The 26,892-nt window shown below is 44.5% G+C and overlaps 1 protein-coding gene across 1 annotated transcript in view; it reads right to left on the minus strand.

The window, feature by feature from the left end:
* Positions 1-14,333: 14,333 nt before the first annotated feature.
* The window catches only part of LOC125757071 (uncharacterized), a 176,040-nt gene continuing 163,481 nt past the window's right edge, over positions 14,334-26,892 (minus strand). The window contains exon 2 of the mRNA XM_049412184.1: positions 14,334-14,635. Within this exon, the coding sequence (XP_049268141.1) occupies positions 14,334-14,635 (302 nt within the window). The remainder of the gene's footprint in view (positions 14,636-26,892) is intronic.

The raw sequence follows: 26,892 nt of genomic DNA on the forward strand, positions 1-26,892 counted from the left end.
CGTTCCCCTTATCGTGGTGGGTAGTTTCCGTTCCGCCGACACGCACTTCAGCGAGTGCACGTCACGCATGTAATCGACGAGCCATTCTCCTCCTCCTCCGCTGACGTCAACGTTGAAGTCTCCCGCGAATATAACACTCGATGCGCGCTCGAGCGTTGCGAGCGGTGGAGAGGGTGAAGCGAGAGAGAGGTGGCACGTACAGACATGTTTCAACGCGTACGTTAGGCGCGGTCAGCCAGGTGAACCGACGAGTCGGCGGTGTAGCGAGCGGCGGTCGCGGTAGCGGAGCGAGCGGCGGTAGCGGCGGGTGTTGCGGGCGAACGGACGAGGCGGCAGCTGCGGCGGGCGCTGCGGGCGCTGCAGCGCCGCCTCGTCCGTTCGTTCGTCCGTGACGTCAACGCGCAGCTGCGGCGTGACCTACTTGGCACCGCTCACACACCTGCGGCGAGGGGAGCGCGTTGCGGCGCGTTCGTACGGACGCACGGAGGGACTGCGTTACACAGGCTAGTCAAAGAGCTGCTTCGCATCTAAAAGTTCCGTTGCCAGGAGTCTAACCCATGACCTCTTGGTCCGCGACGGTGGCTGGCGGACGTTTAGCCCACTGAGCTACCGCCAAACGCATTTTTTTTCTTTCATGATATTTATTACAAATGTGCGTTATTAGCATACATAGCGAACAAAATACTCAAGGCGGCCTCTACCAGCGTACAAGCGTTACACAGAAGTCCTCAAAGGGTATTAAAGCTATAAATTTCATGATGAGTGGATACCAGTCATAGCGGAGGCGAAATGAACACGCCTTTTATCTTTCACACTTTACTCTCACATTGCTCTTGGATGGATGGATGGATGGATGGATGGATGGATGGATGGATGGATGGATGGATGGATGGATGGATGGATGGATGGATGCTGCGAGCGTCCCCTTTATAACGGGGCGGTGACATGTGTGCCCCCGGGTTCGAAAAAAAAAACGCGCCGTTGCTACGACCGTCCCGTTTGGCACGTTTCCAAAAGAAATGTAATTTCGTCAACGCTTTAATACACCCCGAGGTGGTGGCTTTAGCCCAAGACTCGCTCACAGCATTCATCCATATCGACATATAGCTCTCCGACGCTCGCCTGGCTGTCGCACCACGTTCCCCACTCGCCCTGTGAGAATTAACAGCCAGGCTATAGAGGGAAGACACGACGCGCGTAGCGTTTTTCTTCGCGTTTCACGACGGATGTGCTTGTTGATGCCGTATTTGCGCGGGATTCACCATATGAGGTGTCCACGTATATGTTAAGAACGTCAGCTACCGCAACGGTTAAACCATGATCATGGGCGTTAGTCGTCGGTACGGAGATGTGCCAGTAGGCATCAATGTGAGTGCGTCTACATCAAGCGGTGCTATATCTGCCAAACAACTTTATACATCGTACAAGCTCTCATACTAATACACTATAAACAATCAATTACTTCAGTGAAGACCCGTTTCACTTTCGTGTTATACGATCCCTATGACAGAGGGATCAGCCATGCTTTTTAACTCTCTCTCTCTTTTCCTCCGTGCCTACCGTTATTTACTAACATGAAATAAGTCTATGTGGGACGTAATCAATACCGGTCTATTTAACTTTAACGTCATTTTGAAGGTGTTTGCAAGTCTTACATATGGGACGAGAACAAGCTGTTATGTGAGCGGTACAATGAGGGTTTACATCTGCACGCACTAAGATGTCTTTAAGGTGTCTATTACGGCGATAGGTGACCTTGGTACTTGGGGAAACGCCTTTCTAAGGGGCTCGTTGCTTGCTAGTACTGGATAAGAATTACTTGGGTATTATTTATAGTTGAGATCGAATTTGAGCACTTTGTTGTAAATGCTAGCGACTAGTTGGGCTGTGCTTCGGGGTCTCTTGTAGCTGATTTCTAGCTCTACCGGCGGGCGTACTGATCCTTGCATTTAGATTAGAGAACGCAGAAAACTTGTGTTCAGCAAGCGTATGCAAACTGCTGCAAGGAAAATTCAAGCTGACTGTGTTGCGCACGTAAGACATTTGCATTCCTCATCTAAAACTCTTTCTTCAGTGGAACGGCCCACATATATGATTAAAGTGTGATACGGCTTTTTTTGGTGTAATAAAGAGACCACCACCACGGCGAGCCTAGACAGTAATTACGGTTTCGAAGCTTGCTATATATCGTCCATCGGAGGAGGTTCGACTTGCCATTAATTCAAGACACTGAAATACGGTAAAGAGGAGATTAGGTATATATCAGCTGTCATAAAACGAGCTGCCAGAACAAGTGAATTATTCGCCTTCCCGGATCTATTTCTGTACATATGCTCAATACACTGGCAGGACATGGCATAATCAAATTACACGCAGGCAGGACTACGGCAGAAAGACGTCGCAGGATAATGAAAAATAATCGAGCAGCATATATGCTACGGCACAACACCTGTGATATTGCAAATAGAAAGGTTAACCAAATTTCACTTATCCCGCAAATTGATAATCTGCCTCAAACCTTCGTTAACACTCACTGCTCCTACTTACGATGCCTAAAACACAGTTTGTGTTTGAAGAAGAGGGGAGGGCACAAAGGAACGTCAAGTATGTGCGTGCGTGTTTTTATTATTGCTTATTATTATTTTATTATGCGTGAAAAATTATGTTATCAGCCAAGTTCCTTTCTCGCTTGAGCGAAAATATCCTACACGTGGGGTAAACTGGAGAAAACGCCTAAATGATTCATGAGGATAGCACACAGTACTCGCGTCTCCTGACGTCGAGACGGTCATCAATATCCTTACCATTAACATATTTGATATGTGCAAGCTCCTAACGCAATTTTCCCTAGTAAGAAGTCGCTTCCATGGACGACAAAAAATAAGGAAGCACTACACATTTCAGGGAAAATGACGAAAGTCGAAAGAATTGAACACTTCTAGTTCCAAGGCTTTTGACAAAGCTACAGCTAGTTGAAGATAATGATTGCCGTCTGCTCCTACGGCGTTATAGTCATGGCCCATATGTGAATTTTTTGAGATGTGACTTTGTAAAGTTCAATTGGAAATTTCCATTTCCAATTGAACCATGTGTGTAGTCATCTATGAATCGTTGTGTCAAGCAGCTTACACGAAGATTTTCGATGCGAAACCAGAGTTTAATGTTTGCTGTATATACTAGCCTCGCCACGACTGTTGGTGGACAGATGGCTGACCGGATTTGCCTCTACAGCAAATATTATTGAGCTCTTGTGTACATTAAAATGATGGGCGTTCAACTGAGACCAAAGTTTACGCTTTACATGAGTAAAAGTAAACTTCCCATTTTTTGCTTGGAGCCGTTGATGTTTCATACGGATTACTCCATACGAAACATCATGTCGGTGGAATAGGACACGATGTTTCGCGTATCGTATAAACCAGTGAGGAAATATTTAGAACACCACGGCAAGACACAAACATGTAAAACCTTAGGGAGTGGGGAAAACTTGGGCGGGGAGAAAAGGTTATAAAGTTTCTCCAGCAGAACTTTTTCTTTAACTTCTTGCGTCTCGAAATTGGCTCGTGTTTGCCACGCGTAAAATGAAAAAAAAAGAAAAGAAATAGCAAGGAATAACATTTTTCATCGCGAATGTGGCCATACGGTACCAAGAAACGGCGTCTACGTGCAGTCTCGCTCCGGGAATTGAATACGGGCAACGTCATATGGATTCCTGTCGCGACTTATCGCTTTCTAAATGGTCGTGGTGCTCACGTTAGGTGTCTAGCGATATAGTGCCGCGGCTCAAAGTTTGGTCGATTTCATAATTTGCGGAGGATGCATCGCTCTTTTACTGTCAACCGTTATTTTCTTTTGCTCGTCGATGGATCTTCCCCGTAGGGGAGAGTTTCTTGGAGTTCGCAGAAGGTTTCCTAATAAAACACGCGTGTGTGGCATTTCCATTCTCGTCCATGTTCATATACTATTTAGAATGCGCTCGTCGGCAGCCAGCCGCCACATGTAGCAACCAACGTTCTCACAAACTTTCGATTCCTGTCCATACGTAAATATATGACTGCGGCAGAATGAACCAAACAGTGGACAAGTTCGCATCATGTCGGAAAGGCACTAGGAAAGGAGATGGTTGATGCTGCTGTTCGGCATTTGTGGAGTCACGTCGCGCAGTCACCTCACGTCACGACTTCTTTTTTGTTTTTCCCTCAACATTTAGAGTATACGCACCTCACTTATTCTACCCATTTTTCCACTCGCATTTTTTTTATGGGTGAAACACTTCTAGGAAGTGGAGAATGTATATAGTTTATTGGTTGGTTAGTAACAACTTTATTGATAGTCCTGCAGAGCTTTCGCCGACCGGGCCTTAGGTCTCCCACGTCGAAAAGTGTACAAAAATTTTCAGAAGAGTTCGGGATACAATGACAATTTGTCATAATATATCCCATCGTAGTGCAGGATCGTTATAAACAATGGTGTTCTACCTGTTTTTCTGATGCCTTGGTAGCACAAAAAAATTCTCACATAAAATAAATTTGCAGAAATGGGAAACATTTCGTTAAAAATTTTTAAGTTACGAGTTGCTCTGGCTTTATGGACCATTACTTATACCGGTTTTGTTCCCTTTTTTTGTGTGCATACAGCGTGTAAGATTCTCCGGTGTTCTCAGTGAACTCAAAGCGAATCCTTGTATCAAGTTGGTGAAATATGCGTGGGGGAGGACGGTATGGCGGATTGTTATGGGTACAGAATTGAAGTGTATGCGTCATTAATAGTTTGATACAGTAAGTTAGGCTGACAGCTGCCCCCCAGGAGCGCCGTACTCGTGTTTTTTGTACCGCGCAGTATTTTTGTCCGTTCTGTTTAAAGGAAACATAATAACCTCGACTTTTGATTGCGTTCTCAATTTTACCATTTCTAACGTGCGACAAGGCATTTGAGCTCTGCACGCCTTCCATGTCACCCCCCTTCTAAACTTCACGAAGACATACCTTGAAGATTTAATTGGTATTTTTTCTTTCTTATCAAAAATAGCGGCATCTTCTCCCACTATATTCGCGAGACACAGCGTTCGTGTCTGTCCGTGGCCGAATAAATGTTCCTCGAAAATTAAGTCAGTAGTCTAATACTAGATGATGACATAAGGGCCCGGCGATATTCTTCATAATTATATTTAGAAATCCGACGAAGAGCAATGGCGTTTTTATTTCTGACTTACAAAAATAGCAGCCACTCGTTCGGCTAGAGTCACAAGTATAAAAACCAAGCTTTGAAAACAATACAAGCCGGCACAAAGGGGTCTAACAAAGGCAGGCACAAAGTAATGGAGAAATTTAGAAACCGGGCTTCAATTACGAGTGTCCGCTCTTGTGAAAACATTCCGATTTCCGAGCAAAAAGAATTGAACTAAGCACTTAAAGTGGACCTCCAGAGCTATATTAGGATTCCATGGGGAGGCATGTCACGTAGTGTCTGCCGCTATCGCAACGAAAAGGTTCTGCCTCAAGGACGGTGTCAACAGTGTATCATTGCGTATTATTTACGGTGACCTAGTTTATATCGCAGTGGTGTGGTTACAAGGGGCATCGTCATATTTCACTATTTCAGCCGCTAACACGTGCCATCGCTGCAACCGCTCCAGCTGAAGTCACAAATGTATTGAATGTCCCTCCTTGAGTAGCATATACAGTGTGGTATTCTGCAGATAATCTTTTAAAATATTGTTTAAAGGAACACTGACTGAAAAGTAAGGACAACTGGGCGAGTATCTATAATAATGTTCAGGGGCGTTGCTTGAAATTTTTTAAGGGGATTGGGGGGCGGGGGGTCCAACCCCTCCTTTATGTGTGTTCTTGCGTGTGTTTGTATGTGTGCGCGTATGTATACACATTAAAAATGTAAAAAATTTTGTGTGGGGGGAGGGGGCTTAAACCCGAAGCAACCCCCCTGGCTATGCCACTGATAATGTTGTTAAACAACGCTAAGGACGTAGACAGAGGGAGAAAAGTGAAATAGCATACTGTCCCGTCATTTCTTTTTTTGTTCTGTCAGTGTCCTTGGCTTTGTTAACCAATAATGTTAAAACAAATTCAAGAATAAGCTGGTACCTGAGAAGGCACGCAGCAACTGATTCATTCAATTTCCAAAAGGAGAAGGCGCACACAGAGAGTAGTTCAAAGAAAAATTACAATGAGTTGCAAGAATGGACATGCTCACGTACAGAACTGCCGAAAACTTTTACGGCAGATCTATCGCGCAGCACGCAGATTTTCTAATGTCAAAATTTACAGGTAAAAAAGCGCCTATTCGTCTACAGACTGTCAATTGCACTAAATAAAATAATCGAGTTTTCGTCAAATAACCCTCTGAAAACGCAGGAACGTCCATTCTTTTGGAGTCTTTATGAAGAACTGTAGCAAAGTATTAACTTTGCCAGTTCATAGTGTACACCACGGGCGCCCCATGACAAAACAAGACTAACCGCCCTTGGTTCTCCCTCAAATTTATCTCGGAGCTCGGGTAGGTGGCGTCATATAATGTGTGCTCAACGCCCGCGCATTTCAGTGGAGACACCAGGCCAACAAGCGGTGGTCTTTATACTGTACAATATCCCGTTTGTAATTGCGCGCTTCGCAAAGCGCAAGTAGGCTAACAAAACTAAAGCGTCGGAACTCGATGATGTAGCAGGGTGCAGGTTGTTTACAAACTTCTTAGCTGATCTATGACCACAACTTCCTTAAAACGATTGGCTATCCGCTTCCGGGAAAATAAATGGTTCTTGGGGTGCCCAAGTCTACTAATTCAGCTGGATTACTCACATAGGCGGACATTATATACTCTGAAAACCAAAGTGCGACAAATGACAAATTTTTCATACGTTTTTTTATCACCTTTTTTGTCTGATTACTTTAGCTCACATATTACAACACCCACATCTATCGCAGTGATTTTGCAAGGCCCGTTTATTGCGAATATACTACAAAACTGGTACCAGTTTTGAGATTGTCACCGTAAAACATAAAGATCAAAAGTTGTTTTATTCCCATTTTAACATGTATTTTAGTGCACTTTTATTCAAATATTGTAACACCAATGCACTTCAATATTAAATATGGAAGACATATCTCAAAATTGTGGTAATCATCAAAGTCGTTCTAATGGGTATGCTTTTGAAGTCACCTGCTACCATTCGTAAATGATACAGTATGTGCCGTAAAGTAACTATTTCAAAAATGTATATGTGTATGTCAGCGCTGTCCGCTTAGTAGAAGACTAACTGTGATATTTTTCCAAGACTGGAATAAATTTTTACTGCTTGCAAGTGAAAAAGGTGTATTTGGCAATATCAGTATACTAAACCCCACCATTAAAGACATCTGTGCGAGTTCTGTATACATATAATTGAAGTCAGCAATTAAAAATATTGGATCAGGAACATTACTTATAGAATTGTCAATAAGTTAGTTGGAAAAGTACCTGGTGAAGCCTTAAGTATACCATCTTAGCAATAATAAAAGTTTCACAAACGTAGCCGTCTTATCATAAATACTAAGAGAGTTGCGATCATGGTTCTGCATGTACAGCTGTATAGCAAACATATTTTCGCAACAGAAATAGGGCTTTACATTGGGCAGTAGCTCCAAAGCACCAGCAGGCGAGAGAGAATCGATGGCAGGAAGGTTAACCAAGCTCGTGCTCGGTTGGCTACCTTACACATGGGGAGGTGAAAAGGAAGAAGAGCGGAGCTAACAACAAAGGTTCTACAGCATATATCGTCCGGCTCTTGAACGCGCAGCGTCGTAAACAAAACTACGCAACTCGAATCTATACTTCTACGTTATGCTCCCAATGTTGTCGTAATCACAGAAACATGGCTCCACAGTGATATTGATGACGCAAGTGTTTTTCCAACCTCATATCAAGTTTCTCGAAAAGACAGATGTTCATGGGGAGAAGAAGTTGCGGTACTTCTGAAAAGAAATATGGATCGCATGTATATAGTTGTATATAGCTTCTATCCATCGCTCTCGGCTGGCAACCCTGGTTGGCTGCAAGCGCGCGGGTGGAACGCAATAAAGATCATTAGCCATCTTGTAGGTGACGATGCAAAATATACCGGCTTTTCTGACGCACCAAGTCGATAATCACGAAGTTATAACGCTTAGGTTATGTCGGCAACACTGTATAGTTCTGATTGCGGTTTATCGTGCACCCGATTCACCCCATGAATTTTGACATCGTCTGTGTGCACATGTGGCGAGCTTTAAGGATGACAGAGTCATTATAACTGGGGATTTTAACCTACCAAACGTTGATTGGAATCGTCCATACTCGAATAGTAACAGGCGTGAGCATGTTGATTACGTGGCCGACATTATGTTGAGTGCGCATAGGTCGGTGAAAAATGTGGAGTTCACTCAGACTCACTCAAGAAATATATATGGTGCTTATGGCTCACTCAGACTCACCAAAATTTTGCTCAACCGGACTCACTCGGACTCAGACTCACTAAAATTTTCCTCAGCCGGACTCACTCAGACTGAGACTCACGGCTTCACCTGAGTCTGAGTGAGCCTGAGTGAATCGACTCATGAGTCTAGCGTAAAATTAAGGTTTTTGTTCATGGTGTCAATGCTCTTTAACGCCAATATCTCACATAATCCAAGCTGTACAATACGCCTTTTGATCTTGTACCTTCAAATACGTGTTATCAGCGGTTTCAATTCAGCAAGGACATTATGAAATACGCTACTCACACGAGATATTTTTCTGAAGAACTTCCCGTGAAAGAGCTTGCGAGGGGAGGTCATGGCAACCCCCACCCTCCCCCCAACTCCCGCCTGTGATCAATAGTGAGGTGGCGCATGAACGCTAGTGCGTTGAGATATGTGCTAATAGACTTGAATAAAAACGTAAGCCGATATAAGGCTGATACTAAGTCTGAAGATGCGTAGATATTGCCACGTACGTTTCTTATCACTTTTGCAGCATTCGCCCACAAAGGCTGTCGGCAACGCTCAGCACAAACCGCGCCTCATTCTTCGAGAAGCTTCACGATTGTTGTAGATGATTTTGTTAAGATTGCGCGCAAGACGCGAACGCTCCAGCTCATTCTAGAGATTGCGCAACCACCAGCGATATCGCTGGAAAGTTCGATAGCGCCTGTATAAAAGCCGACGCGCTTGACCGCTTGTGAGTTGATCGACGGACGACGCCCTGTTCGCCGCTATCATTGTACAGCGTGTATTGCTGTAGTTCTAGTTCTCATTTTCCGGCCACAAGTTCGGCCAAATAAACAGTTTCACCCTGCAAAGGCCGTCTGCTGTCTTCGTCGACGTCACGACCACGTGACAATATGACCATAGGTCGGCAATAAGAGGTGGAGCTCACTATCAGACTCACTCAAGAAATATATTTTACGCTTAGAGCTCACTCGGACTCAGACTCACCAATATTTTCCTCAGCCGAACTCACTCGGACTCAAACTCACGAAATTATTACTCACCCAGACTAACTCAGACTCAGACTCACGGCCTGATGTGAACCTGATTGAGTCTGAGTGAGTCGACTCACGAGTGAGTTTCGCGACCTATGGTGCTGACATTCACCAGATTGTAAATCAACCAACTCGCGTTAATAATAATTCTGCTTCATTGCTGGATCTTATCTTTATCAGCCGTTCGATTGAAAATTACAATAAATCTGTAGATGATTTCCGCGCACAGTATGCTGTGTCTTATGTGTTTCCTCGAGGTACAAAGAACAATTAGCACTCCAGTTCTGATTAAAGACTTCTCTCGGGCTAGAGACGATAGTATTATGGAGTATCTGCTTCATAACCTAGATAACTTTCAAGGACATGATGTGGAGGTGTTATGGAACTCATTTAAGAGCCAATGCAGGTACTGTCTTGATAATTTCGTGCCGAACAAAATTTAAAACGAGCCAATCTATAACGCTAAGCAACATTTTAAATGCGAAGCATTTCTTAGCGAACTTTGGCGACTTTGAGCGTATCTATCTATCTATCTATCTATCTATCTATCTATCTATCTATCTATCTATCTATCTATCTATCTATCTATCTATCTATCTATCTATCTATCTATCTATCTATCTATCTATCTATCTATCTATCTATCTATCTATCTATCTATCTATCTAGCTAGCTAGCTAGCTAGCTAGCTAGCTAGCTAGCTAGCTAGCTAGCTAGCCGCCTACGACTTTGTGCTCTCCTGGTCGCTTGGTTAATCGAATGTACACCAAAAATGGTATGGCGTAACATGAATGTATGACGAACATAAGTGACAAGTCATAACATGACAATGAAGACACGCATGTCATGTACAGCATGATTTACATGTCACGCTCATGGTGCGCTGGCGGCCGTTTCGATAGCTTGATATACACCAAAATTGGTATCTTGCGACGTGACTGTGTGACGAACATAAATGACACGAGTTAACATTATAATCATGATACGCATGTCATGTACAGCATGACTTACGTGCCCCGCTCATGGTGCTCTGGCGGCCGTTTCGCTAGCTTGATCTACCCCGGAATTGGTATTGCGCGACGTGACTGTGTGACGAATATAAACAACAGGAGTTAACATGAAAGTCATGGCACCCATGTCATGTACAGCATGACTTACGTGCCACGCTCATGGTGCGCTGGCGGCCGTTTCGCTAGCTTGATCTACCCGGAAGTTGGTATTGCGCGACGTTACTGTGTGACGAACATAAATAATAGGAGTTAACATGAAAACCATAACACGCATTTTCCTTAGTGACATACAAGACGATGTATGCAGCGCTTTGCTGGCTGCTTCGCATTTTTCAACTACACATTTCTTAATTTTATTAGAAACGCCCCTGAGAAGTTTTGGCGATACCTTTCCATACACACAACAAAAGCAGTTGATCGAACAATGTGCGATGGCGTGACTATCGATGATGAATGTAGTATAGCTGAAAGATTCGATATACTTTCATAGCGTCTTTTCTAGTCAAATTGAACAGTTACGGCAGAGCCTTATAAACGGGCATGAAAATGCCACCTGTATTTCAGAAGCCGGTGTTGTTTCTATGCTGCTAAATTTGAAGACGAAGTCGTCACCTGGGCCTGACAATATACCAAACACCTTTCTTCGTCGGTATGCCGAAGTACTTGCAAAATTTCTTGTCGTTATTTTCCACGCTTCCCTGTCATCAGCTGACATTCCTGTTGATTGGAAAATAGCTCGAATCGTTCCCATCTTAAAGAAAGGAGACAGCATGCTGTTAACAAACTATCGACCAATCTCACTGATGTCGTCATGTTGCAAAATCCTGGAGTATCGCGAATTCATCGCGAATTACATAAACAAGTTTTTACCTGAAAATAATACATTAACCCCGTTTCAACATGGTTTTATAAAGGGGCTCTCTACAGTCACCCAGTTGACAACAGTTGTCCATAGCTTCGCCTCGGTACTAGACAAGTCAGGTTAGCTAGATGTTATTTTCCTGGACTTTAAGAAGGCTTTTGATCTTGTATGTCATTCAAAACTAATCTTAAAGCTCCAGACTCTAGGCTTACCGGATTTTATAGTTTCTTGGGTTGCAGCATATTTAAGCGACAGAGTACAATTTGGAAGTATTGATGGCCATTGCTCGCGGAAGCTACCAGTGACATCGTGTACCACAAGGAAGTGTCCTTGGTCCTTTGTTGTTTTCTATACACATAATTGATATTGTTGATGTAATCAGTGAACCAGTTGGTATCCGACTTTTTGCTGACGGTTGTGTGCTACTTAATGAAGTTAAATGTTCTGAGGATAAAGTAACCCTTAATTATAATTTACAAAAAATTCAGAAGTGGTGCGAACAATGCGACATGGTTCTTAACGCCTAGATAATTGGTTTCATGAAAATAACAAGAAAAAGCCATTGTCTTTCCTTTCCGTACACGCTTGAATCAATTCCGCTTGTTGAAGTTACAAACTACAAATACCTAGGTGTAACTAGTGGAAGTGGAATTCACACATATCGAACATTTGTGCGTCCTCTATCCGAAAACTCTGTTTTCTCAGACATAAATTAAAACAAGCACCAGCTCAACCGTTAGCATATTTGTCACTTATTCAACCGAAGCTTGAATACGCCGCTACTGTTTGGGATGCACACACAAAACAAAACATCGATGCACTCGAGAGGATTCAGCTATAAGCTATACGGTTTATTTATTCAAAGTATCGGCAGACTGACTCCCCAACTATCTTAATGCGTGAACATGGTATTCAAATGTTGCAGCTTCAGCGCAAGATACAGAGATTGAAATTTCTTTTTCAGCTAAAACACAGGAAACTGCATTTAAATCCACATGATTACATATCGTGCCTCTTAACCCGAGAAACGAGGCATCGTCATGCTGCGTGCCTTACTCATTTCAGCACCACAACTAATGCGTTCAAATTTTCATTTTTTCCACGCACGATAAACGAGTTGAACGCCCTCGCATCGACATGGTTGCACAGCGCTGAGCTAATAGAACAAATAGTTACATAGGACGTAGTGGAATCTTCTTTCAACTCTGATGAAACCTTACCTTGGTACTCTTGATTTGTTGGTACCTTGTTGTGCATATGCGCCCCAGCTTTTTCATTTATCATTTGATGTTGATACCTTGCTTTTAGTTAGTATTTGGCTCATTTTATACCAGCGAAATCTAATATCTAGATGCTTAGAGAGCTGTGGTATTTCGCTGTGTTGGCACTTAGTGTACAGCTTATAGGCGTATTCCAGCACCCTGTTTTAGTTTTTTCTCTACTTATCAGTCGTTCTACTTCTTTTGTTGTTGTTGCTGTTACAGTGCTTGGCGTGCTTTTTTTTCTTTTTTTGTATGAATCTATCTGTATGTTATGTATAATGCATCAGTTGAATGTATATGTGCCACTCCTGCTAGGGCCTCTAACTATAGAATAAGCCTGCAGTATTCTCTAAATAAAAATAAATAAATAAATAAAAATTTGTGGGGGGAGGGGGGTGCCGTGACACTTTGCTACCCTCTGATTGATTGAGGATTCTGTGTACACCTATGACTTCACTCATCAGCCTACAAGATGACGCCCATAGATTTCCTCTACATCTAGGAAGAATGGTCCGTGTGACCTCCGTTTACTCAACAGGACTATACAGCGTAGCTCTGTTTGACCCCCCCCCCCTTTCTTTCTTAACATGAAAGTGTTTTATGCCGGGGTCCACCACGGCTCCACTGACGTATTTCCGTCACGGACATGAAGTAGTAAAACCTAAAGACTAAGGGATGGTAAAGAAAAATAAACCTAAAGAAAAAGTTCCGCCACCGGGAGTCGAACTTACGACCCCTCGCTACGCAGCGCGGGGCGCGAAACGATTAGGCCACAGACGGCACGTTCTTCGCTATGCTAACGGCGAGCTATTTATATACACCATTTGCCGGTGACGGTACTCAGAGATCGGTGGTACATCAGCGTGTTGTCGTTATCACTGGCGAGATGGCGCGAAGGGCTCGAAGAGCGCGATTTAAAGGTCGACGCCTCACGCGTCGCGATGAGTGCGCGCCTCTACAGGGCGTGGTCGCTCATGCGCGCGCTTATCTCTTGAAGGCGGTGGTTTGTACGTGTTGTGCTCTCACCGCAAGTTTGCGCTGAGGGCACGAAGGTCACTTCGCTCACTGCAGCGGCCGCTTTTGCGAAAGGAGCGCGCTGCTCACGCAAAAATAAGTTACAACTGTGACAGTTCGCGCTCATCCTGTGTATGTTCGTTCCATGCGTCATTTCTGCCTGAGCAGCGCGTTGCAAGTTTCGAGCTGCTTGCTTTTCCTTCGCGTGACATTACAATTTGTTGCTATAGCATCCATTCCTTCGCCGTTGGGGCGAAATATTGTCCAACAAACGCTCAACTACGTCTGTGAAGACACGTTTCACTCTGGTGTTATACCAATTCCTATGACAGAGAGATCAGTCATTTTTTTTTTCACTTTTCCCCTCAACCGGTCAGGCACTGAGTCGTGTTCCAACTAGGGCGTTGCAAAAATTTGCATATTTCTTTTCCTCTGCGTAACACCACGCTCCCTCTTATTCGGTCTGCAGCAGCCGGATTCCCAGATCTTAGTTCTTAAGGTCTTCTGTTAATAGTATGTTCGTTAGCACGACTGACGGCCAGTGGCGCTCACGAAACTTTGTAGCATGCAATCCCTGGAATGAGTATATAGTTAGATAACTCTTTCTTCGTAACAAATCTCTGTGTGGATCGCTTCGTCTAATGAATTTACGCACGAATTTTTGCTTAATTTCGGCTGTTATGAGCTTCGTTTTGCTACCTACCGTTTGGATGCAAGGCATCTGTCAACGTGACTTCGCCGGTCAAAGCGTTAACAGCGAAGGGTGCTGACTGTTGTGGCAAGAGCCTCAACCCAACTCGGGGCTTGGCTGACACGAGATCGTACTGAGGAGGTGGCAGGGGCCTGGACTGCCCTGGGGTTGTCTCCGACCCTCCCGTGAGCAGCGTCAGAGGCACGACGACGGCGCACAGGGTGTAGAAAGGCCACCCCTCGGGAAAATTGGGCGGCAGCTCCACCGTGATCTCTGGAACTGTGCGAGGCCACTCGACCCGGTAGGCTGCGAGATGGGACCAGAAAATGATTCACATACTTACAAGGAGCGTCACCACCACTGGCATGTGCACGATATCACGTACAGTCAGTTCTCAATAGGAGAGCGTACGTGTAGTACACGCATGCAGATGGACAAACACACAGCAGCAACAAAAGCGCATCACCGGCAGGCACAAGTAAATGTAGACTCCGGTTGAATAGACGTGAAAAATAGAAGAAAACTGACAAGTTACTTTGACAACTCGATACAAATGCTGCATATATAAAAGGCACTTCTGTGTGTTATACCTTTTCGGCCACGACTTTGTAGCAGTCCACAAGACTTCCGGTAATGATTTATGCAAGTACATTGTGTAGGTCATGATTTTTTTTTTTTTTTTTGAGTCAGTGAGTGCGCTTTTTCGCCAAAAGAAAAATGTTCATGAGCCATTCGCCACTGTCAGTGGATGACCAGCCAAGCTGTGTAGCACGTGGCACAGTGGTTGCAAATAATTTTGATGAATAGTGCAGAAAAACATACAATTTTGATAAAAGGTACAGAAAGGTACAGAAAGTTCCTTCTGAATTTAGCGGATGCTCCTTTAAAGCACTTCCACATCAATTTGCGTAGGCTAGAAGTGCAGCGCGCTTGTTTTTATTGATTTATTTACTTATTAGTTAATTTGTTTATTTACTACTTTCGTCTTTATTTGTTTGTTTCTCTCTCGCTTTTTTTCTGTTTTTTTTTTTTTGCCAGCGGACAACTTCATATTGAACGGACCACTGGTGAGTAGTGTTTGCTCAATTTCTGTGGCACATAACTCCTAGAGTTCTTTGGTGAGTGCGTAACTGTTCGAATGTTCGAACTGTTCTTTGGTGAGTGCGTAACTGTAGTGCGAATGCCCTAGTTATATATATCCTTGCTGTAAAAGTCACAGTTTCGCCGCAAGGGCGAACAATGCTTCGTTTAAAAATGATCATTGCAGATTTACGTAAGCTTTTCCTATGAGATTTGGAAAAAGAGATCGACGCGTTTGTTTTGTAACAACGGGCACTCGCTTCATTTCTTGATTCGTACACACCCGCGTCGTTTTATTTTCACGCCAACTCCCACGCTTCTGCCATCTCGTTATTTCAGCTTATTCTGATAAAGACTTACAAGCGTGTGAACGCGCCACAATCTGTGGCGTGTGTGGGGACTATCATGCGCTTTACTTTTTTTTTTTTGTCGCCGTGTTCTCGACACTCATTTGTATCTTCTATGAGATGTTCTTTGCCATGTCATTGTCCTTCCACACAGATCGTGTGCGCATGAGTGACCTTTGTCTTGCCCTATTAACCAATAAAGCATTGCAGTTTGCATTCAGTCGTAAGACACCTCTCTCAAAACCAACGGCTCCAGTTATTTTAGCCCTACTGAGATTAACTATATTTTTGTAGATTTTCACTCTCGATTGACAAGCGCATCTTTCGTCAAGAAAGGCGCACATTGCTAAGCGCGTGTTTGTGTCCATACTTGCTCGCTCGGGTTACTAATGGCTGGCAGCGTAAGAAGGAGATACGTAGTGATCGGTTGTTATGGGTTCCTATAGCTTACAGGAATCGGGAATGAATGTAGAGCACGGTAATGACGAAATGCAGGTCTCGCGCAACGCAGTGGGCGTATACAATGCAAGGTGAAGGATTGCAGCGCGTTTCTACTTGATCAAAAGCGCTAATGGTCGTACAGCCAACCAAAGATGAGTGAGTGCGCTGCGATTCGCATCCGCAGTGAATTCACCACGGCGCAGGAATCTTATCGTTGTAAAGTTGGAAATTTTTCAGACGTTGCATATGAAGTCGCAGGAAGGACCACCGTCGCATTTTCCATCTTCATCGCCCAACGATAACGCGCGGCAAGATTCTTAGATTTTCGTTCGGTGCTATTTATGCACTGAAATGATTCTAAGGTGAGAAGTGACAGAGAGAAAGAAATACAGTATTTCTGAACGGCTAGATTTTCAAGTCGGTGTTGAATCCAGTTATCTGTACTTCGCTTTTTTCATGCGGGTCAACAGCATGCAGTGCCCATTCAATATGTGAGAGGCGCCTGCCTGGCTCGCTGCTCGATTGTACTGCGCACGCTGATCAAAGGTTTTGAATTCTTCAATTTCAAACGTTTATTACTTCTCGTTATTTATAGCGAGCCACTAAAATCCGAACACGTGCGGGATGTCCTCTTAAGCAGACGTAGCAACGGTACCACATGGTGGAAAGAAAAACCACAATTAACCAGCTACAATAAATGAGTGGTGATTTGTAATCATTGCTTCCCATTTTCAAATGCAGCTTCAAGCGTAACGGCGGAGAAGATTACCTCCGCATTTCGCTTATTTCAAGATCCATGTTTGCCCACGTGCTTTCCACTTTTTTATAAGTTCATTCGCGAAGCGATACATGTCTGCAAACAAAGAGTAAAAATGAACTTCGTTTTATCTTTCCACGCCAGCGAAGGGTGGTTTTCGATTTCACGAGGGCCGAATGAAAGGTCAGTCGCGGAAACGAACGGTATCAACAATATTATGTTCCCGTGGAACTTTCTGACAGCAGTCACCGCATAAGTTGGACATCTCGAAATGATTGCCGGCTTACGGAGTCGCATTTCCTTCGTTAATCATTGACCTTTAGAAAATAACGAAATCTAGCTGAGTTATAGTGTTTTTTAGCTCTTCGAAGAAGGAAAGAAGATGACTTTTAAGGGCTCGTTTTTCTTTGTTAGACACAATATTAATGAGAACTAGCAGACAATAATGCCGAGGAAGGTATATAGGGGAGGTTATTTGTAGTAATTAGGATATAAATGTGAAGAAAGTAAAGTGGACGAAAAGATAACTTGCCGCCGGCACCTCTTCGAGTAATATATATGTTAATTATGAAACTAGCAACTCGCAATAAATTTCGGCTTTTTATTGTATTAATACGGTGAATAAAGGGTTGTGTGGTTCGGCATCAGCTTCAAAAAAAGGAGTGTGTGTGGGGGGCCGGGGGGGGGGGGGGGGGGCGTACGTCTTTCTGTATGGAGAGCATGTAGAAAACATATTGAGTTTTGGAGGATAGACAACAGTTGACAGTTAAAGACTAGGTGCGACACAGAATGCTGCACATAGAAGTGCGCTCAGCCAATGCGATAATTTTCTCTCATTCCTTATAAGTCGTACAATATCTCAGAAAAGAAGAGAAATAAATGACCAGAAAAAGGACGTTAAGGGCAGCTAGGCCTCATGAACGCAAGAAAGCTTTGCAGGATGTTATTCCGCCATCGAGCACACCAAACTGAGCGACATCTACACACCTCTCCAAGTTGTGCCGAACATCCCAAGGTTCTCGCGTTTGTGGGGGTGCTCACACCTCCTGCGAAGTAGTTTTCGCTTCACGGTGCCCGCGCGTCCTCAAGCTAGACATTGCCTCAACAGAGGACAATCAACATAGAGGAAAATCATCGCAGAAGCGTTAAATTGGCCTCGATTGTTTAACTAACTTTTCGTTGTTACAACTCTTCAAGTGTGGGGCAGGTGTTGAAACTGCCCCACAAACGGCTGACTCAAACTGAGTACGCGTTGGGGTGGGTGTTCTTTTCCTTGAGATTTCTCGAGGAGAACGGAATACAACTACAGGCCACAGGCCCGTGTTCAAATAATTTTTCCCCGCACCTGCACACAAAATAATAAGCAGCATGACATATTCTTTGACGTGTAGGTTATGCATAGTAATAATAATTTCTGAGGTTTTACGCGCCAAAAGCACGATATGCCTATGAGGCACACTTCCGTGAAGGGCTCCAGAAGTTTAGACACCCTGGGGCTCTTTTGAACGTGCACGGAAATCACACAGTACACGGGCTCCTAGCATTTTGCCTCCACCGAAATGCGACCGCCGCGGCTATGATGGAACCTCCGACATTCGGGTCAGCTACCACTGTACCACCGCGGCGGAACAACCACTGTGCCACCCTCTCGTGTAGTCTATGCAGACAGATTATACCTATATATGCAAGAATCATGAAAGCAAAAGCCGAAAAGAAAGGTATTGCGTATTTGCACTGGAGGGGGCCCAGTCCGTGTATAAGAACTCCCAGCATCGCTCGCAGTTTTGTGCTAGCACACTTAAACATTGTCGCACGCTTCTTTCGTCATTAGCGCTTCAAAGCGTCCTGCAAACCTCGCTCAATAAGAAAAACATGTGCACGGTGTTGTCTTTCTATATATCATCAAGAAATTGAATAAAAACGAACGTTTGTATTTCGTATGTTCCCGCTTTTTTCATACTCACATTTCATACGATTTCATACACAGTAAGCATGTAAGTTTTTCACGAAGTTAGCAGCAGCGTTAATTATTCTAGCTCATTTTTTTTCGTTTATGAGATTCATCGGAAAGTGTGAGCCACAAGGACAGAGGGCGTACACAGCGTCGGTTGTGCGAATGTCGACGTGTTCTTCCGCAAGGAGTTATCCTCATATGCAGACGCCGTGCAGCCCGATTTTAGCGACACACACACACACAAAAGAAAGAAATGAAAGACAGAGAGACACAAGGCAGCAAGGCCTGTTTCGATGATCGTATAGTGAATTCACTAATCCTTCATGTTCTCATTGACACCTGAGACTCGTAACAATTAGCTATCGTCGTTGTCGCCACTTTGCGCAACCTAAAAAAAAAAAAGTAATCGACGCGAACTTCGCAGGCGCCTTTCGCATTCGTTGCAAAGCTGGAGAGAGAGAGAGAGAGAGAGAGAGAGAGAGAGAGAGAGAGAGAGAGAGAGAGAGAGAGAGAGAGAGAGAGAATTTATTTACAGAAAGGCAGAGAGGTCGGCCTGAGCTATAGTTTGCTCTGGCCTGCTACTCTACACTGGGGAGGGGGGACAGGGGAGCGAAAGAGTGATGAATGACGATGGTAAGGTAGGGAGATGAGAATGTAGTTCGTGACGCTAGGGCAAATCTAAAGACGTGCATCCAGTCCAGTGGCTTGTAAGAAGGCTACGACTGCTTCTATGACCACACTTGTGCTGCTGACGTCAGGCCAAGGACCTAACACAACATCATCGGTTAAAGGCCTACTATGATACTGCCCAATCGATGAGATCAGTTTTTGTCGTTCTCGTGCGTACGCTGGACAGGCGAAAAATATATGTTGAAGTGTCTCTGGTATCCGACAATGACCACAATCGGGACCTGTGTCACTGCAGCCGATAAAGATGAAGCCGATCAAGAGCACTGGAACAAACCAGAACGCCGGCACAAGCGGCTTCATAAATGGGACCCAGAAATGAAGTTTCGTATGCCTCGCAAGCTGAAGCGAAATATGACATGCATCATTCACCGCATTCGTCTTGGTGTGGCATTCACAAGACGCTAAGCTGGAGAACTAATATGTTCAATGCGTATGCGCCCGTTGTTCGCTTGGCTCGACACTCAGCGAAATGAAAATCTCGATAACGAAGCAACGAGCAAACGTCGCATGGGCGTATTACGCAGCACTCCGCATTTCATTATTCCGTAATTAGAAGCGCTAATCCGCGGGCTTCGAGTTCGCCATTATTCGCTGAAATTAAGTTGTGCACAAAAATGGAGTGCTCATTCTACCGGAAACAAAGAGAATATTGTGACAGACTTAGTGCTCAAAAATAAAACTACTGTTGCGGCTGACATATCCTGAAATGGACATATACTGTCCAATAGCACTTCTGCGGGTCGTTGAGCTACAGTATGAACAAATTTTGACGGTGGGACCGCAGAACAATAAGCCCGGTGAGCTTTATCGTACGTTGTCCATGTTAATAAACTTACGCCTTTTAGGTAGTGATTCTCGTAAACCGTTGCGCGTGAAAGACGTAGACAGGGAACACAAAAAGACACACACGGAGCGCACATGTCTTTTTGTGTTCCCTGTTGACGTCTTTCACGCGCAACAGTTTACGAGAATGACAAACCAACAAGCCCAAGTCGACACCCTTCTTAGGTTGTGCTTTTTATGAAGAAAAACAATTTGCAATTGCGCAGGCACTTGCTTTAAATAACGTACGGCGCAGGTTACGGTCGGTCCAGCTTGAAGGAGACACATTAACAATGTTGCAGGTGGTTGTTTACACTTAAATGAATGGTCCCTAAACCACACCCTCAGACTTTGTGAAAAAACACGTTCCGCTGATAGAAGACGGAGCTATATACACCTCACCCACATTTTGCACCCATGAGCGGCGCGTGGAGTTCACAAGCATAGCGCAAAGTTGACCTCTTTTTAAACACTTTTTTTTTACCAGAAACCTGCTCCCAACAATGGCTACGCCCCCAGTGGCTGTCGCCAAGCGACATCGAGCAGATTCCCATAAAAAGCTGACATTGGCCGATAGCTGACACGACGAAGGCAAGACGTTCATTTCAGTGAGCCGTTTCATTCTGTTAGTGTGCACATCTACGTATGTTGTGATCGTAGCTAACTAAGCTAGCTAAATTAATCAAAAACGTGTGCTTAGAATGCCGATAAGGATTATGCACTTCCTAGAAAAGGTTACCATCACCTACTAGCGCCTGGGAGCGCCTGCCCACGCGACGCCGTTGGTGGGGCTTTGCTTTGGAACCTCGTTCTGCGTGCACTGTTGCTAGATTAATACTTCAGAAAAGCAGGGCGTATGACAAAACTTTCCTGAGTTACTTCGTGGAAACACACAACGCAACTAGCCCTTGTCTTCTCGATTGAATATCCATGGTGATGCATCACCGCATGCATTTCCTGAACGAGGCCTACATGGATATGTGTTTTCTTTGTTGGCGTGGCCTTCGAGTGCAACCGCCCGCTACGGTGGCGATAGGGATCCGGCCTGCGCGTATACGTCTATACGTACAATACAGCGTCTCTTAATGTTGCAATGCCGTCGCTTCGCCGTCACTGAAGGTTCGCATGACAAGCTATTATTATTATTATTATTATTATTATTATTATTATTATTATTATTATTATTATTATTATTATTATTATTATTATTATTATTATTATTATTATTATTATCTTCCTTCTCGGTTCCGCTCCTCTACTTGAGACGATGCCAGCGCGGCAACTGTGTCCACTCGATCCTTCAAACTACGTGCGCCGATGGCAGCGCCGGTCTTTCCAGTGGTAACGCTCACCAACTTCCTGTCATAAAATAAGGATTGAAACAAGAAAAACCTTCAAGCTTCAAGCATAGGTAAGTTCATCATTCAATCTTAGTTAATTGGATGACTGACAGCAATAACTATCGTCTCACTTTCTGTCATGGATACATAACTTACCTGCAGAGGTGGTTTTAACGTTTTTCCCAGTACTGAATTTTAACAAAACCAGAAAGCTTAACTTTGAACACCCGGTATGTCGCTATATACTCACTCCCCTTATCCGAAATAACGCTGTTGCTTATTTGGTAAGGTTTCTGCAGGTCAAAATAATTTATTATTATAAACTGCCATGGGATATTGTAGCCAATTGGGTCGTATGACAAGTTGACAAGTAATCTCTCTCTCTTTCTTTTTTTTCCCCTGCTTTCATTCATTCTTCTCCCGGAAAAGATCAGATGCCATATTCATAAGCCGCTTACAACCCTCGGAAAAAAAGCGAATTACAGCTGCCCATGTCACCTCATTATAAACTCGCGTCAATCTCTATCGAAAAATGTTTTTTAATCTGACAAGGTGCGCACGCGGCTCCGAAACACGCTCTCGCATCAGAATGACGACCGACGCCAAAAGCCGATTAAAAAGAGGCACGAATGAAGCGATGCTCGCCATCAGCAACGCCGGAGCGGAAACGACTAGTTCATTGGAACAATCAGTACAAGGCGCGCACAATTGGATAGATTTATGCTGCGCCCTCCCTAAATATCACGCTTAGAAAATGAAACACTGTTCACGTGATTTGTTCTTCACTAGAGCTGAGGCGATATGCGACGTGGCTATTGACATATAACAGTGGAATCATACGACCGAAGAGATTTTTATTTATTGTCCTATAAGTAGCTTATCCCCGTACTTAAAACTTCTTTTTCTTCGGCTATAGTCTTGTTTATTAGACAATATATTTATTATTGCAATTCCTGCAGCCGAAAGTGTACATACATCTATTCCTTGAAGTGTTAGGGGAGGTGTCATTCTATAGCGTCGGATATCTTAGGATGCACATAAAGACCGGATAAATTACGAGCATGGTGGAAGAGAGTGCGGCGGTCATATAACGTCAATTTTCTAGCCAGCTCGTGTGTCAAGACGTTCAATGAGCAGACATAATGGAAGCACAGTTATGGTTGCGAAAGACAATGTCGTAGCGAGCAAGCAGACCACATGTAAGCTTTCGCTTTTATAGCGTCAGGATGAGTGTGCTACAACCCAGTTACAGCGAAAATATTACAGGTAAGAATGTACACAGTTACTAAAACGTCTCTAAGCAGACTTGCGAGACTTTGGAAAAGCATTTGACAAAGTTCAGTGAAGCTGTCACACATCATCGCGGAAAACAAAGCAAAACAAAAAGATGGCTGTCACTGTGACGCACCGCGATCTCTGGATGCTGCTTCGTTCGCGCTGAACGCTTGGTGCGTTCCTTCGCTGCTCAGTGCGCACCCCTACGACTAACGTGCCTGTTTGAAAAGCACAAATTTCGCAGGTGATCGCAGCGTGATTCTGCTATACCTGCGCAGTATTTCAGCTCGATACATTCGTACTTCTGATTAGGGCGACACTTAATAAGATAAAATTTACGTTCTCAAAAATTCATTTCGGAAGCTTCCGCAGTATTTTGTCGATTTCAAGAGCGTCTCCTTCTAGCCCCACACTTGGCATTTTGCTCGGCCCTCGGGTACTGAACAATGTTCTCAGTATTTTTGCAAAGGTTTACAGTGATTAGAAGCTTCTGCTGTTGAGCTACTTGGTACAAGATTAGAAAAGTTAGAGGCGCAAGAAATAACGAACGCACGAGGCAGGACGCGGACAAGTTTACGTCATGCACAGTTCGCGCGTTGTTTTTACGCCTCTAAGCGCTTCCAGTTAATTGTGATTCCAGTGCCAGCATTGACAGCTCTGTTTAGTGTCGCTATCATTTGGAATTAGAAGAGAACTGATTACCTAAGCTATAGGGTTTTGTAATGTGGATCGTCTACGACAGCCTCACCGAGGACCAGTAAGTTATTCGGCGGTGAACTAGAACACACATTCCTCTTACTTGGTCGGAGCTCTCGCAGTTTCCCCCTGCGTGTTGGTTTTTCAGTTCCATCCATTCGGCATACAGGTGGTTCTGGCAGGAATCATCCCCCAGGGCTAAACAATAAACCATTGAGCACTCATGATGAAACCTAACTTGACGCCAGGATTCGGCGAGGAGTGTTGCACAAGTTCTCCTAGTATGGCCGATCGATGATTGCAGGAAGCAGCACATAACGTGCACTTCTAACGGGCAAACATGATTCCGGGCAGACCAAGACAGATCCCTAGCTCGGAACAAACAAATAGGCAATAGCGAACCTAAAGATACAGGGCTGTGCAAACTATAGTAGGACAAGAACACGGATAGGAGCTCGGAGAACTAGAAAGGAAGATTAGGACAACAGAAAGTTGAGTTGATAGGGATTCATCATGAAAGAAATGCGCGCAGACATAGACACAAGAGAAGATAACCAGACAACACGAAGGGTGACTGTCAACTGAAAAAAAAAATTGGCCGCGTATCTGCGTGCTTCGCTGCAAATATCGTATAAAAACGATAGAAGAGGCGCTACGTGAGATATGGACGCCATCTGGCAATACGTCGGGAAACATGAGTGCTGTGTTGCGGGCTGGTAGTCCTGGCGCAGCAGCAGGCGAAGACCGGCGGTGACCAACGCGACCGGCGGGGACGCCAGCCAGCCCGAACACGCGGTTTGGCGCGAAGCGCTGAAGCAGAAGAAACGCCGCACTCTTTTATTTACACGTCGCCTGGGTAAAACAGGAATGCCAGAGCGGCGCCCCATGGCATTCGTACAGTGCAATACAGAACCGAAACCGAAACACAACAATGAGCTCGTGCAGAGGCCACGGAGGAAGGCAAGTTTCAGCGCAGTGGCATTTTCAGCGCAGCTGAAGAAACTAGGGTCTTTAGAATTACGTATGTATGCATTTTCTATTAAAGGAACACACCACCTAATACATACGTAGTGATGTTGCTCCTCAGATATGCGTAATGTTTGCTTTTTGATCGACAATGTACATAAGTATGAACCTAGTCAGCCGTTCAAGATGGCTGGCCCTTGGGCAAATGGTTCAACTTTGGCCGAGTGGCTGAATCGAGTGACGTGCCGACAAACAGAAAGACAGACAGAAAGACAGACCAAAATTTCTCCGTTTAAGTATCCCAAGAAAGACTATCGTCTTTAAAAAAGCGCTGTGGCGGAAAAGATGGTAGACACAAAACTTATCCGCCGACGCTCAGGAATGGGAGTACTGTCTGTGAATCGTACGCACGTGCTGGTCTACGCGAGAGGTAACTGTTTAGCATTTCATTTCTTCTTTGTGCATCTAATCGACGGCTGACTTGCGCATGCGCTTCCACTGCTGGTGATATATCAAGGCTCAACCCCTGAACGGGTTTCTGCGTTCTTGTGTCTGTATAAAACCACGCATTGATGGAATTTTGGTGCACGTTTAATCGCCGTCTAATCTCTCGCTGCTTTGTCATGATTTAAATATGCGCGAATATTCGCAATATTCGCAAATGTGCGCCAATGGGCAATTTTATACAGAAGCAAGGACGAAGAAAACCGATCAATGGTCGGGCCTTGGGATATCACTCGTAGTGGAAGCGCAATCAGGCAAGCCCGGAATCGTGTTTGCCCGTTAGGAGTTCAGATTATGTGCGGCCTTGCGGCTTTCTGCCATCGACCAGCCATGCTGGGAAAATCTGCAAGGTCAAATTATAACGGTGTGCTATCCTGGACGCTGTCAAATGCCGCCATCTTGTCAAATTTCGTAGTAGCGGCATTTTAAGCCAATCGGAGAGGGCGTAGCAGCCCTCCGGGCCAATCACAGCTCACCAATGGCGGAGTTTGACAAGATGGCGGAATTTTACAATGGCCAGAATAGCGCTCTCGGTCGCGAAACTTAGTACGAAAAGTGGTCGAAAAATTATTGCCACAGACATCAACGCCTGCAGTACGATTGGAGCGCGACTACGTGAGGACGGCACAAATAACGTAAACCAAAAACTCAAGAGAATTTTGTTTTCGAATAGTCCTAAATTTAAATATGCCAAAGTAAGCTAGAAATTTACTTTACGGCTTATCTGACACTTGACTAAATAGTTGATTGGCTCATTTTTTTCGGTCGAACGCCATAAATAGGGGGGTGTGGGGTGGAGGTGTATGCAGGCAGTTTGCTATGTGGGCTTGTGTATATTGCATTGTCGGGTCAACGAGGCATCGCTCACTTTGGTGCGGTGGTTTCGTGCGTATCTTCTGTAGGTTATTTATTTGCTGATGTGTTGTTTACTGTGACACTTCAGAGAAGCTGAACTAACTCACGGAATGTGTAGATAACCGCTCCTGTGACTGAAGCCTGCTTTCGCTGGCACACGACATGCGTGCCCTCGCCTTTCGTGATGAAACACTGTGCTCTAAGGTTGCCAGAGTGATACTCTCAAGGCTGCTGTTTCGCTCCAGTGGTTTTCCTCGATTGGGCAACGTGAGTTTTCTAAGTATTGTGCTCGTGAGCCGCTGTGTTCATATTTTTTTCATCTGCAAGGTATATTGGTGTATATTGCAAGTGCACTGTTTGGCAAATAAAACAAACTTGCTTGCCCAATATTTTTTGTTGATCTTCCTTTCCTCTTGCACACGCAGTTGGCGAACCATAAAGACGCAATGAAATCGCGTAGTTATCAAAAGCGCGTAAAAGGTAAGCAATTAGGAACAATTTCAATTTCGCGCCATGCAGTGCAAATGCGCGACGTAGCTACCGCTTCCGGTTGGGACGTCATATTTTATTTTTCATCTTTTGCTTGCTGTTAGTTGTCTCAGCGATACGTAGATGGAGATGGTGGCAACAAGCCGCCCACTACATGATACATGGGCGTCTATGTATCATGTAGCGGGCGGCTCGTTGCCATACACCGCCACTACACCAACTGAATGAGGATCGCAAACCAACACGTGGAATCCATGCGGGAGGTGCAAATTCCAGAGCGCCAACACCAGGTAGGAGGAATGTTTTTTCTACTAGTTCACCATCGAGTAATTTACTGGTCTTCGGAT

Source organism: Rhipicephalus sanguineus, chromosome 1 (genome assembly GCF_013339695.2).
Source record: "Rhipicephalus sanguineus isolate Rsan-2018 chromosome 1, BIME_Rsan_1.4, whole genome shotgun sequence".
Taxonomy (NCBI): Eukaryota; Metazoa; Arthropoda; class Arachnida; order Ixodida; family Ixodidae; genus Rhipicephalus; species Rhipicephalus sanguineus.